The 14160-nt window shown below is 44.6% G+C and overlaps 4 protein-coding genes across 4 annotated transcripts; all 4 read left to right on the plus strand.

The window, feature by feature from the left end:
- Positions 1-406: 406 nt before the first annotated feature.
- On the plus strand, positions 407-2404 carry JR316_0010058 (Lanosterol 14-alpha demethylase; the record flags this gene model as incomplete). Its single annotated transcript, XM_047895732.1, has 8 exons — positions 407-511; positions 564-680; positions 736-858; positions 911-1378; positions 1432-1604; positions 1662-2130; positions 2190-2279; positions 2309-2404. The coding sequence occupies 8 exons, from the start codon at positions 407-409 to the stop codon at positions 2402-2404; spliced, it is 1641 nt and encodes a 546-aa protein (XP_047745451.1).
- Positions 2405-4261: 1857 nt separating this feature from the next.
- JR316_0010059 (Pyranose dehydrogenase 3) lies at positions 4262-6608 on the plus strand (the record flags this gene model as incomplete). Its single annotated transcript, XM_047895733.1, has 11 exons — positions 4262-4373; positions 4435-4516; positions 4578-4735; positions 4791-4897; positions 4951-5158; positions 5231-5395; positions 5451-5670; positions 5735-5924; positions 5978-6050; positions 6110-6462; positions 6522-6608. 11 exons carry the CDS (start codon positions 4262-4264, stop codon positions 6606-6608), a joined length of 1755 nt encoding a protein of 584 aa, XP_047745452.1.
- Positions 6609-8171: 1563 nt separating this feature from the next.
- On the plus strand, positions 8172-9091 carry JR316_0010060 (uncharacterized protein; the record flags this gene model as incomplete). The annotated part of the gene is made up of 7 exons (XM_047895734.1): positions 8172-8235; positions 8300-8322; positions 8373-8450; positions 8506-8545; positions 8599-8779; positions 8834-8904; positions 8958-9091. 7 exons carry the CDS (start codon positions 8172-8174, stop codon positions 9089-9091), a joined length of 591 nt encoding a protein of 196 aa, XP_047745453.1.
- Positions 9092-9494: 403 nt separating this feature from the next.
- Positions 9495-14057, plus strand: JR316_0010061 (uncharacterized protein; the record flags this gene model as incomplete). The annotated part of the gene is made up of 10 exons (XM_047895735.1): positions 9495-9550; positions 9603-9640; positions 9691-9841; positions 9886-10004; positions 10062-10333; positions 10390-10440; positions 10488-10683; positions 10731-10886; positions 10937-12495; positions 12564-14057. 10 exons carry the CDS (start codon positions 9495-9497, stop codon positions 14055-14057), a joined length of 4092 nt encoding a protein of 1363 aa, XP_047745454.1.
- Between the last annotated feature and the right edge of the window lie 103 nt (positions 14058-14160).

Consider the following 14160-nt stretch of genomic DNA (forward strand, 5'->3'; position numbering starts at 1 on the left):
CCGGTGGCAATCCAGTGACAGTGACGGGAAAGCGATAAGGATGGCCTCTGATGGCCTCTCCAGTGCTGAGCATCGGCGGAAACTACGAACACATACAGCCCTGTGGAAGTCTGTGTCTATTGATCATTGCAATGATACGAAAATGAGAGAGATGGAGCATCTACTTGCCAACAGATGTATTCACCCAGATACTTCTTGTTCTTGATGTCATTGACTGCCAAGACCTAGTTGAATCAACCGTGCATCTCGGTCTATCTCGTCTTCTTCAAGTCGTCTCATTTTCTCGTCGTCGAATTATTGCTGTTGCCACTTATGGTATGTTTTCAGGAATGGTTCGACTTATTCACTCACTAATAAATCGCAGAGAAATGCCCAACTAGCAAGTGCAATGTCTCTGCCTTTTGCAATGACGGTTAGCCTGGATTGGTTCCGCAGTAACTGCCTCTTCGTTGCTGGTCTTGCGACGGGCGTACCATTGCTAGTTGTTCTGCTTAATGTTATTTGGCAACTGGTGAGCATATATTCCATCTCTTTACAAAGTTCACCACTTATTATTCTGTCAGATTCTGCCTCGCCGATCAACCGATCCACCTATTGTCTTTCATTGGATACCCTTTGTAGGATCAGCCATCTCATACGGAAACGACCCCTTGAAATTTTTCTTCGAGTGTCAACAAAAAGTAACAACTGAGCGTTCTCCTTTAAATTTTCCGCTGCTGAATAAAAGGCATATAGCACGGCGATGTCTTCACGTTTATTCTCCTCGGTCGTCGAGTAACAGTCGCCTTGGGACAGAAAGGAAACAATTTTGTGCTCGGAGGAAAGTCTACTGTGTTCAACGCGGAAGACGCATACACGGTATGTGATGCTAGCTAGAACTAATCGACACGTTTCTCACTCCTCTGTATAGCATCTAACGACCCCCGTGTTTGGGAAGGAAGTGATTTACGACGTACCGAACGAGGTATTCATGGAGCAGAAAAGATTCATCAAGGTTGGGCTATCCACAGAACATATGCGATCATACGTCGGCATGATTGAAGAAGAAGTAGAAGAATTCCTACAGCACGATCCATTGTTCAACACACATCAAATCAGAGGCAGTCCAGAATGGGGATCCTTTGACGTCGTCAAGTTCATGCAGGAAGTCACAATTCTCACAGCCTCCAGGACACTGCAAGGAAGGGAGATACGGCAAAGCCTTGACAAGACATTCGCCGAGCTGTACAATGATCTCGATGGCGGGTTCACGCCCATGAATTTCATGTTCCCAAATCTACCTTTGCCTAGCTATAGACGACGAGATTGGGCGCATAAGAAGATGAGTGAATTCTACATTAATTTTATCCGCAAACGCAGGGCCTGCGGTAGTGACGACGTAAGTAGTGATGTACTTTACCGTGACGAGTATCTAACCTTCCCATCCGACAGCACGAACCCGATATGATTTCTGCACTTATGCAGCAGAAATATCGAAACGGACGTTCCTTAACCGATAGGGAAATTGCCCATATGATGATCGCACTGCTCATGGCTGGTCAACATACTAGCTCTGCCTCTGGGTCATGGGCGCTTCTTCACCTGGCTGCGAATCCTGACGTTGCGTACGTTGTTTCAACTCTAATAATATGCTTGATGTTCTCACATTTTTATCTCCACAGGGATGCTTTGTATAAGGAACAAGTCAAGCACTTCCAGACGCCCGCCGGCACGTTGCGCTCGTTGACATACGAAGAATTGCGTGCGCTACCAGTGCTGGACTCCGTCATCCGCGAGACGCTTCGCATCCACCCACCAATCCACAGTATTATGCGATACGTGCGCGAAGACGTTCCCGTCCCTGCATCGCTCTCCGCCCCATCTGAAAATAGCATTTATATCGTACCGAAAGGACATTACGTCCTTGCCTCTCCCGCCGTCAGCCAGGCCGATCCAAATATCTGGAATAACGCGGGCGAATGGAATCCATACCGTTGGAATGATGCGCAGGGCGTTGCAGCTCAGGCGCTGAAGACGTATATCGACGAGTCTGGGGAGAAGGTCGACTATGGGTTTGGAGCTGTAAGCAAAGGAACAGAGAGTCCTTATCAGCCCTTTGGCGCCGGGAAACATAGATGTGTCGGTGAAAATGTATGTTTCGACCTTGATATGACGTTCAGACCATGTACTAACCTGCATCATCTCCATAGTTTGCCTATTTACAACTTGGTACTCTGCTTTCCACCGTCATCCGTCAGATGGAGTTGAAAATTGAGGATGTTCCTCATAACGACTATCATGTAAGCATTTTTTTATTTTGCAATTCCAGCAAAGGATAAACGAGCATTTCATAGACTATGATTACTATGCCCAAAACTCCCAGAAGAATATCCTACCGAAGAAGGATAATATAAATAGACCTTAGTTGAACGACTCGAGAGACGACAGCAAAACGTCGGACTGTGTGCATTGTGAATATACAACTCATTTTCTTGATTGAGTGTTTGGCGAGTCGCTGTATAGAAGGCCATTTATTTCCTTGAGTTTTTGCTAAAATCCGAATCGCATTCCTCCACAACGTATACAGGGACCTGGAATTGATCAACAGGGATAAGAAGTTGGAATTTTCATCAGTACCAGGACGTCGCAGAAAGCGGTTCATCATTTTCGCAAAGCATTAAGAAATTCAGCCCATAAGGTGAAAAGGGGCATGGATGCGACCCCTGCGTTACAGTTTTCTGCCTCTGCGAGGGTTCACCACAGCTGGGAGAGTTCTTTTCAAGGTGATAAAATAATCATTCACATCCTCCGCCCAACTCCCTTTCTCATATCCCTCCTCCAGCTTCTTGTCAGTCAATGCTCAGCAAAGAGTTTCTTTCCCATCCAGACCCATTAGCAGCAACTTAGACACGCAATGAAGTGCAGACCCATGCGAATTATCCGGAGAGCTATATTTCTTGATGACACTCCTGTCCTTCCTGCGTATTACCCGACTTGCTGTCGTTGAACGTTGAACGTTGAACTCTTTTGAGACATCGGCAACCCCGGTTAATATCTGCACAGTTAATTGCCGGTGATCAGTCAGCATTGTGCATCGTGTTGGCGTGTGCATGACCGCTGCAAAACGCTTTTGCCTAAGCCACCACCTCACTTATCTTTGTTTGTGTTCATCATATTGTGCTCAAGTTTACTCCCCCAGCTATATCATTAAAATATTTCTCTTCAAGACTCAAATATTACACGAAGGTTGCATTGTTGCTTCCCAATGGGAAGCATGCACAACTCAACGAGCCTCATAAAAGCTGGATCTTCAGAGGGCCGCTAGCGGTCCGAAACCATTATCATGGCAATAATCTGGCTTCAAATGGTTGTAATGGATTTTTGGGGTCCGATGTCCCAATTTATTAGCGAAGTCAGCTTTAATTTTGTTCCTGTGACCTTGTCTCTGTGGTTTGCAACGGTGAAACGACGTCTCCGTGACTCTGTCCTTGTCTTTCGAGGTTGACAGAACACAACAGATACATAGAAAGACTGAATTTCTCCTCGGATCCCGCGTCTTTTATCTCCCAAGTTTCCCAGTCTATTCCTCTAAAGGCTTTATGCATATTCAACTTCTATCTTTCTTGGGCTCTCCAGGACTTACGATCATGCGATTCAAAAGGTATTTCACCTTCGTCTGCTAGGCATGAAGACATTTTTATCCAGAATATCTCTGTAGGAATTACGGTTGACCCGCTTGTGACAATGAAACAACGCTTTTGTAAGGCGACGGGCTCACCCGACCAGCACCCGCTTGATTATACAGCATTAACGAAACTTGAAATATATTCAGCGTTTTGTAAAAGCCACCATGATCGGACTCGCTCAACAACTTGTTCAGTTTTTCAACACTGTGGGTAGCGCTCCGACCTCGCCCGATTCTACAATCTGGAATTCTAATTGACGCACATCCGCAGTCATCAAGTGCCTACGGTGCGTAGAACTCGTCTGTGGGAACCATTTCAATTTGAGATGCAATGATCATTACCAGCATCGTTATTATATTTAGAATACTCTGTGCTCCGGTGAGTGTCTTTCCATTCGAATGCTTTGTCATGCCGAACAATCCGCGCAAGGGAGGAAACTGCAAAAAGCTAAATGAATCAAGACAATGCTTCCCAGGCGCAATTTATCGATTAGCGAGAAAGTAAGTAAAGATGTAAACGCGTCTGTAATCCTCGGGTATATATACCATGCTATAACATCAATGTCAGCACAGAATTCCCTTGACTAAAGGAGCACAATGCTGTCATTCGCAGTAGCACTGGGTGCGTTGATTATCCCAGCCTATGGGACTGTTCTCCAGCATGTTAGCGAATTGTCAGCCACATCGTATGACTTCATTATAGTTGGAGGTTTGTCGTCATTTTGCTGTATCATTCATCTGAGAATGAACACATAGCACAATCCTTCCAGGTGGAACTGCTGGAGCTGTGGTCGCAAACAGACTGTCAGAGAACCCGAGGTTCAATGTATTGCTCATTGAAGCCGGACCAACGTAAGTCGTTTCCTTCCCAGTTAAAAATAAAAATGTTAATGTGACTATGAACTCTTATCAGGAACAGAGGTGTTGTTGATTCAATAATCCCTGGTCGCTGGGCTAGTCTAGAAAAGACAATATACGACTGGAACTTCACCACCGTGCCGGGATCAGGAATACATAACCGCTCTCTGGATTATCCGAGAGGCCGATTACTTGGTGGATGCAGCTCACACAGTAAATGCTTGAATTGCCGTCTTGACCTGTTCAGTAATAACTCACCACATCTTAGATGATATGTTTTATACTCGAGGCTCGCAAGACGACTATGATAGGTGGGCAAAGGTTACAGGGGACTCCGGATGGTCTTGGAACAGTCTTCTCCCGTATATTCGAAAGGTTCGAAAGGTCCACCAGGAACCGGCTCTGACTAATTGCTATGTTTTAACTAGAATGAGAGGTGGACACCCCCTGTTGACGGTCATGATACTCGGGGGCAGTTCGATCCTGCGGTTCACGGCTTTAACGGGATGATCGCCACCACCTTGCCTGATACCAGATGGCAAGTAATCACGTCCAACGTCAGTGAGGTACCCAAAGAACTTCCTTCAGTTTTCCCTTTCGTAAAAGATATGAACAGTGGAAAACCACTTGGACTAGGTAAGTACCCGTGCGATTTGGGTATCATTTATTGTCGTTAAATGAATAACTCATGGGGAACCAAAACTATAGGATGGCTCCAAACTACCACTGGTAAAGGAGAGAGAAGCAGCTCTGCGACTGCATATCTTTCAAATCAGTTTACAAGCCGAAAGAATCTTCACGTCCTAGTTAACACCAAAGTGACGCGCATCATAGGGAACTCGAAAGGGTCATTCACGGGTGTAGAAATCACCGGTAAACTGTTTTCGGATTGCTATTAGCACCCTCAAGCTGAACATTACTGTGTCAGGCTCTTCTCAGGTTCTCAAGGCTACCAAGGAAATTATATTGTCAGCTGGAGCTATTAACACACCTCAGATACTCCTAAACTCTGGAATTGGTGACCGGAATCAACTCAAAAAACTCAATATAAAAACCATTCTCAACCTTCCGAGCGTGGGCCAAAACCTCACTGATCATCCGCTTATCGTGGTACAATATTCTGTGAATTCGAACGGATTCTGGAACGCGTGAGATCTTTCAATTATGCTATTCCACCCACATTAGCGCTCATAATGAACCGATTATTCATAGCCTGGGCACAAACAAAACGCTACAAAATCTTGCTTTGAAACAATGGAACCGTGATAGGACTGGTCCGTATAGTGGTCCATCAGGAACCTTTGTTGCATGGTCACGCCTTTCCCCACAATTTCCTCTGTTGAAGAAGCTCGGTGATCCATCGGCAGGGCCTAACACTCCTCACATAGAGCTTATCCCTATAGTAAATTTCTAAGATCTTGTTGGTGATAAATTTTTTGCTTATACCACTTCCAGAACCCATCTTCCGTTGATTCTGTGCCGGGGGCATCTGGGAGCATGATCATAGCAATAGTAACCCCACTTTCTCGTAAGCCAATTAAATCAATCCGTTGGCGTGGTAATGACTAACAATCTTGTTCACGACAGGAGGCTCCGTGACGCTGAACCCGAGCAATCCATTGGGAAATCCTAACATTGACCTTGGTTACTTCACGGATCCGGAAGGGCTTGACATTGCCACTGCAACGGAAGCAGTGAAACTAACGCAGACATTCTACACGGCTCCAACTTGGAAGGATTATATTATTGCTCGGACTGCCCCGGCAGCAAATGCTACTGATGCTGAAATCAGTGACTATATTCGCAGCTCAACGGGGACTATTTTTCATGCTGTCGGCACGGCAGCAATGTCTGCAAAGGGCGCGCACTATGGTGTAGTTGATCCAGACTTGCGTGTTAAAGGTGCTTCGGGGTTGCGCGTTGTTGATGCGTCTATCATGGTACGTCTCGTTACTTAAGTTGAGTATGTGCATGGTCTCAATGCTACTGCAATCAACAGCCGTTCATAATTAGTGCGCACACCCAGGCTCCAGTATACTATATCGCGGAACGCGCTTCTGATCTTATAAAGGATGCGTGGAAGTGATTTCAATAATTGTTTCATTTCAATGTTCCACTCCGCCCGTCTGCATGATCTGCAGTGTAAACGATTGAACTGCGGCGACACTTTTTTTGTCTTTCTATATGTCTAGTATAAGCTATCACAATCAACACCTCTACTATGTCGAGCTCTAAAGAAATCTATTGTCCACTCTAAAGTTATATGTACTGATATCAGCACAGTTATTTCAGACCTTATCATAACCAGGGAGTGCTAGATTATAAGTTACATTACAATCTGTCATAAAAAACTTACATGATCTTATACAATACCACACTGCTCTCAGGACGGTATGATAACATAGGCGGTCGTTCCAAGTTCTGCGGTAAGGCCTGAATAAATTCCCACAGACAGAATTTGGTGAAGCCAGCTCATAATGCAATTAAATGACCCAGAGGGCAGGCTAGATAGCTGTATTAGGAGTCAAAGCACTAAGCGCCCCAAAGCGCCTGCGACCCCGTCGCGTCGTGTAGGTATAACACTTTCATAATTTTGTTTGATATGAGCAAGGAGTACCATGATTGTTAGACCCAACAACCTCCCTCGCATTATCCCCAGCTAACGGTATAGCTTGTATATTTAATGACTGCGCCCAGAGCACCAATGCCTTATCCGCAGCGTCCAATTGAACAGCCTCCCTAGGCCCACGTAAGCAGCTTGAGTCACCCTTTACTCCTATGGTAGCTTAATGGCACCACCTTTACTAGTGCTGAAACCCCTTCCCTGACTTGTAACCTAGTCTGCAAAATTTCGGCATAGGTTCAAACCTTTTAAGAGATTAATCCACTACAACTTACTCTCGCCTCTAGGCTCAAAGAATATATTCGGGGGACAGAACATCATATAGTAAAAATCAATGATTATGTTATCCGAGCCGGCGTTTAATGTTTTAACATTGGGTTTACGTAGCAGATGCATGTAATCAACACTCTTAATCACAAAATAACCGTGGTGCCAATTAAAACAGTATGCACTCCTCATTGTAAGTCATCTAAACATTAGGGCTGCTGCCAACTTGGAAATGCTATAAAGGTCCCTTGAACGACCATTCTACTCTTGAAAATTCTCAAGACTCACGAAAATGGCTGATCGTGAATCCACAAGTATATCCTACATTTTCAACGACCGCCTCATGCTCATTTTCTACGTGTAGTTCCAACCGACCCAGAACACCTGTATGGTTATGTTCCGACAAAGGCGGTTACAATCCTTTTCGTTGTATTGTTTTCCGGAGCGACAGGTAACTGTGATTCCATTAAGACGAGGCTAGTAAAATGCTAAATGTAGACTACACCTACAGTACTGCACTGCATACAGGCCATCCATTACAGCCGGAAGTGGTTGATTGCTACAGCAGCGCTCGGAGGACTACTGGAAGTAATCGGTTGGATCGGCCGGGCATGGTCATCTTTCGATATAAAAAGTGGAACTGCATACAAAATCCAGTACGAGAATGCTATCTATCTTTTATTATGTTAAACAAAACGGTTTCCTCATAGGGCTATATCTCTCATCTTTGGTCCAACCCCACTCCTGGGAGCCAACTTCATGATTTTGGGCGAGATAATAGCACTGCTTGGAGAATCGTTCAGTCGATTTCCTGCTAAGAGATGTAAGTTAACTCTGGTTATTGGTCACTCCATAGAGCAATTCTAGATTGTTGACTTAACATTTAGACTCGGTCATATTCTTAACATTTGTATGCCTAGCGCTTCATCTATTTGATTGATCCAATGACAAGAGAAATAGGATATTCTCTGCCTTTTTATACAAGGCGCCGGGGGAGGAATAGCAGCAAGCGGAGACTCACTGTCGCAAACCAAATTGGTCAGTGATCACGACTCTCATTATAATCTTTGACCATTTAATTTTTTCTTTGTAGGGTACCGACGTTATCCTTGTTGGTATCATTTTTCAATTGCGTAAGTTTCTGCGTGTCTTGAACCAGCAAGGATTACTTTACCAGCTATTACAGTGGTTATAATTGCATTTATGGGATGCGCACTCGAGTTCTACCATCGCTTCCAGAACAACAAACCCTTCCCCCGACACGATGTTCAACGGATTGATAAGGACTGTCTAAATAACAGAATCACCCCTGGGATTAGGTGGATGTCCCTTGGTCTCATGCTTAGTATATTTTTCTTCCTCATCAGGTAAGAAAAAAGACATATCTCCATAGTTTTGAAGTTTACATTCTGTATTTTCAGATCCATATACCGCATCATCGAGCTTGCTGGAGGCTGGGATGGCACGATCATTCATACTCAGATTTATTTCAGTAAGTCATGTTACTTTTCATATCGACCGATATCTCACACCTCACTAATCTAGATCTATTCGATGGCTTGATGATTACTTTCGCTATATATACAATCAATATACTTCATCCTGGAAGGCTCTTTCCGAACCCTGCGGCAAAAGGATACAACAAAGAAACAAACGAGTTAGATATAATCACACCTTAATAATTAGTATTAGACTTGACCAACATCCATTCCTTATGTTCACGTACTTTAGATTTACATTCCAGACATGTGTTTCATTTCAAGAAGGGGCCACTGGATTTTCGTCTGTGGCAGTTCCTTACGAACTCCGATTCGAGCACCACGGGATTTCTCTGTGCCCTCGGCATCACGGCATAGTCAAAGTTTCGGCATCGTTGTTTCGTGGCTTGCAATCAACCACAATCAACCTGCTTCCATTCATATTCTGATATTCACATCATATCGATGTGTCTAGAGATTATTCACAATGATCAAAATAGCACCACTCTTATCCTTCTATCACTGTTTGTCAAGAGAGTGATCTCCTACCGATAACCACCAAATTCCACGGAATTCCAGCAAAATTTGAATTGTTTTTTCGACAATGGAGCCCGGTGATGGTGCAACTGGGCAACTGACTTCGACTACCAATGTGCATCGGTAGGTTGCATTTAAAGTTAAATAAATTCAATATTTACCTTGGTCTTCGAAGAACGGGATTAGGAGAAACGGTGGACATCGAAATATCCGGTATGCCATAATGTCTTTTCAATGCAATGTATTTCTTCATAAATTTACAGTCATACTTGCAATGAAGTATGAAAATCATCACAAGATACTTGCACGCAATCCGTCCTTCTTTGTCGAGCTTTCTATTGGGGAAGAGAAGCAATGTACAAACGCAGTACAGATTAAGGGAGGTCGTGTCGTGTGGGACAAGGGGATGATGTTGTGAGCATCAAACTTATCCTTTTTCGAGGTTTTAACACTAGCAGGACAATAAATGCTTCATCAAACCTCATAATTCGGATGTATTGCAAGCATCGCCACGTCCGGGATGACCATGTTGTTGCAGAGGCATCTTATGAAGTGCTCGAGTTGGAACGAAACACAGGTTAGGCACATCTATAATATTAAACATGAGATGACCCTGAGCACTCAACTTTGACAGACATCGCACTTGACCTTTATGATCCTAAAAGTTCGGCTCAAAATCGTACTGTTGTAGCATCTGTCACCCTGCGATTGAAAGTGGCGTTGTCTGTCACTTTCAAAATTGGGGAAAACACCGAGATGGACTTCAGGTCGTTGACCTGCTTGAAACATATGGAAGCAATTGTCGGAACTATATCTCCCGAAAAATTCAAGCAACTAAGGCCTGCATGGGTACGACTATTTAGCTCATTGGAGACATTTTCGTCTTTAGCACAAAAGGTAGCAGAGGTGCGTTGCCGTTTTAGTGTAATGAGGATTTTATGGTAATGATGTCTTTCTCCCAGCTTGATTCACGAGCCCAAGTTGCCGTTGGGGCCATGGCTTCCGCGATCAAGGTATGTGATCAATTCGTTGTTGTGACACAGGGATCTGACATTGTTAGGTATTGGTTGACCAAATAAAACGCGACGAGAGAATCGAGGCTCTAGGTCGTATCATGTGCGAGCTGTATGAATATGTGGTGGATGCATGCACTGTCAGAAAAATCGCTTCATTCGAAAAGACTCTTCAACGGCTTCTGGCCCAAACGGCTGAATGTGCATACTTCATCAGCGACTACCAAAGAATCACAATGTTTGGTGAGCCATTTGGTTGTAACTGTGAATTTAATTCTAACGCGGAATAGCCCAGAGAGCAGTCGTCAATATGATATCGAATGCGGATGAAATGATCTCAAACTTCGAGGCTGCTTTCGGGGAGCTCAAAATAGCTCTCATCCTTGGGTCCAGCCTTCAGACAACTTTAGTTTCGTACCGAATTTTACAAATAGTTGAGCGGATTGGTGAGATAAAAATTTAAATACTGTGCCTTTTCTAACTCTGGGTAATCTAGAAAATCTAATCAGAATCGACCGATTGCCCATACTCGAAAATGTGGGCTGGGATTCCGCAAAAACCTGTCTACGAGGCACACGTGAAGCCACCATTAGGAGTATTGTTCAATGGAGTTCGCAACGTGGTGACAACGCTTTCACAAACAATATCTGCTTGTTGTCGGGCCCTGCTTCGTGCGGCAAATCAACCATAGTCCATTCAATTGCAAAGTTATTCCATGAACAAAATCGGCTTGGCGTTGCTGTGTTTCTCCATGACGAAGTTCTGGATGTCAGCTCTCGGAAAATATCTAGCTCCATTGTACACCAACTTGCTGGCTACGATTCTACCATTCAGGCACGTATTGCCGACAAAATCAAAGCCGACCAATCTCTTGTTTGGGCTGATATTGAACGTCAATTTCGTGTGCTTGTCGTTGACACGGCAAGCTCAGCGGACAGCAAGTTGCTATTGATCGGGCCCATCCTGATTATTATAGATAATTTACATCTGATCAGTGATGAGGAACGGTACAAGGTGTTAACAACGATTTCTGACCATTCGAAAACCCTTCCACCGAATTTTCGATTCCTTCTCACATGTCGGGACGATGATGACGTTGCATGGAGAATTCTCCGGAACGTAAGTCGAACGCAGAGAGTAGGATATGACGACTCTGACAATGGAAGCAATGGAGAACTTAGCCAGTACATCGCCGACTTTCTCACGGACTTGTTCTCCAAACGACCTCTGCTTTCTGAGCATTACAACTCCCTGCAATTGCAAGGTGTGTTTGAGGCTCGCGCACGAGGGATGCACTTCTGGGTCTCACTTGTCTACCGATCTGTTTTGGCATGCAATGAGGTCGACATCATCGAATTTCTTTCCCTTCTGTTATCTGCTCCGTCCCCGCTTTCTAATAACGAGGCTATGGACCAGCTTTACCATGCCATTTTTAAGGTCTTTTTTCGCCTCGAACTTGGCGCACAGCATCTTTTTGACGTCATGATTCAATCTCCAAAACCTCTGCCACTGTCTTATCTGCGACGGATGGCATGCATTCCTTGGGACCCTACCAATAAGGTCAATATTGTCGACACTACAAAAGCACTCGGACTCATAATCGAGATTGATCGACCGGAGAAAGGGGAATCTCTTTATGGAATTCACCCCAGTCTCGAAGATTTCTTGACCAATCCTCGTCGGTGCGAAACGACCGGTGTATATGTTGATCGAAACGTACCCATTGATCATTCCGCTGCCGAAGTCTGTATCCGCATCATGAACCAGTCGCTGCGGTATAATATCTGTAGACTTGATGATGATATGACCACCAATGCGGAAATTCGGGACAACAATCAACTGATCGAGCAGCATCTTTCCAGATCTTTGCGGTACGCGTGCTTTAATTGGATATTGCATCTTGAGAACGAGGACCAAGAACTTAATGATACACTTCGTCTCAAGCTTCGCACCTTCACATCGTCCCATATCCTACACTGGATTGAGGCCATGAGCATCTTGGGTCACGTTGAAGATATCGACTCAAAATTAAACAAGTTTCTCCGTTGGTTACAAGTACGTACACTTAGTCAGCCAGCTTTGGGAGTCTGATTCATTGAAATTGGTATTTTTTACTACTATAGGCCAGGGATATCAAAACTGGGGACGATCTCTATGTAGTCACCGCATATGCCCTCTGTTTTGTGAGGAAGTTCTCTGCCATCATTTCGAAGGGCCCGCTTCAGATATACATATCAGCATTACCTCTCATGCCTCAGGTTTCTGGACTATCGTTACTCCGACAAGATGTTTCGTACCTGCTCCCGAGCAGGACAATCTATCACAATGAACTCATCGAGCCTTCTTGGACGGCTACAAGCACAACAGAGCTTGAATTCTCCGACGATTCATGCTCTTTTAATCACGGTACTTTCATCGCTTTAGGATCGCGTTCGGGTTTAGTTTGGGTAATAAATTGTCGCACAAACTACACCATGGAATGGCAGATAAATGTCAACAAGGGCGTTCAAGCGCTCACCATTTCCCCCGACCGAAAACAGTTAGGTGCCGTTATGGAAACAGGCCAATTCTCTGTACATAATTTTGAGAATGGCGAACGTATCTTCTATGCGGAGACCGGGGTGAAGAACCCGTTTATTTTATATTCGAACGATTGCAAGAGCATCTTGATCATCGATTATTGCTCTGGTACCAGCCGCACCTCAGATTACCACCTTTGGGATGCTCTCACTGGATCTTTGATTGTGTCAGGCAAAATTTTACTTCACGATCCATTGGGATTCGCTTTATCGCCAAATGGACACCGGATTGCGGTTCCTGACGAGGTTGGAGTAAAGGTAATCGATCTACTCACCAACAAAGAGGTTACAGACGTATCGACAGGCCCTAGGAAGCGAATGAGTGAGAAGAATTGTATACTTGCCTGGGCGCCGGATAGGTCTACACTTGCTATTGCCAGGGGTGCAGAATCAATCCTGTATCTCTGGAACATGCACGACGGCGGTACAGGCTGGGCTTGCACAATCGACGCTATGCGTGGTCCGATATCATCACACTCGCTCCATTTCACCGCAGACTCCTCCCTTCTTATACTCTGTTTATCGTGTCCGCGAACCCAGGAGCGTGAGGCAATGATCATTCTGCACACATGGGATACGAGAACAGGGCTATTGATCCGCAAGCAAACCATCCTGCAGGGTAAGAAGATTGCTCTGAGCAGGAATTTGTATATCTTTCCTGATGGGCAGGAAATCTCTTTGTTGTCAAATTCGTACAGTCGTGATAACCATAATGGGTGGGACATTTCTATGACCCTCTTTGCAGACAATACGCCGGCCTACATGACACATCCTCCCATTTTCAATGATCAAAAGATGGTCCCTAAAATATTTCATGTGCTCTCAGGACGTGAACCGAGTAGCACATACGCGTCAAAAGTTGATGAAGACGGATGCATTGTCAATTCCACAGGAAAGCCCTTCGTGTTCGCTCCTTATCCTAATTATGACATTTCGACTTCCCATCTTTCTTCGACCTATACCCAGCTTGAAATTAAACACCCGGAAGCCAAACTGGTAGTTTTTAAATATGTTCTGGAATGGGGGAGCAAGGGATAGTAGTAAATAGCCGGAACGTACGAGAAGGTAGTTCGACGTTTAAAATAAAAATATCGCCAATGTCACCAATGCCGCTCCGAATGCTCACGCTTTTGTCAGCTAT

Source organism: Psilocybe cubensis, chromosome 9 (genome assembly GCF_017499595.1).
Source record: "Psilocybe cubensis strain MGC-MH-2018 chromosome 9, whole genome shotgun sequence".
Lineage (NCBI taxonomy): Eukaryota > Fungi > Basidiomycota > Agaricomycetes > Agaricales > Agrocybaceae > Psilocybe > Psilocybe cubensis.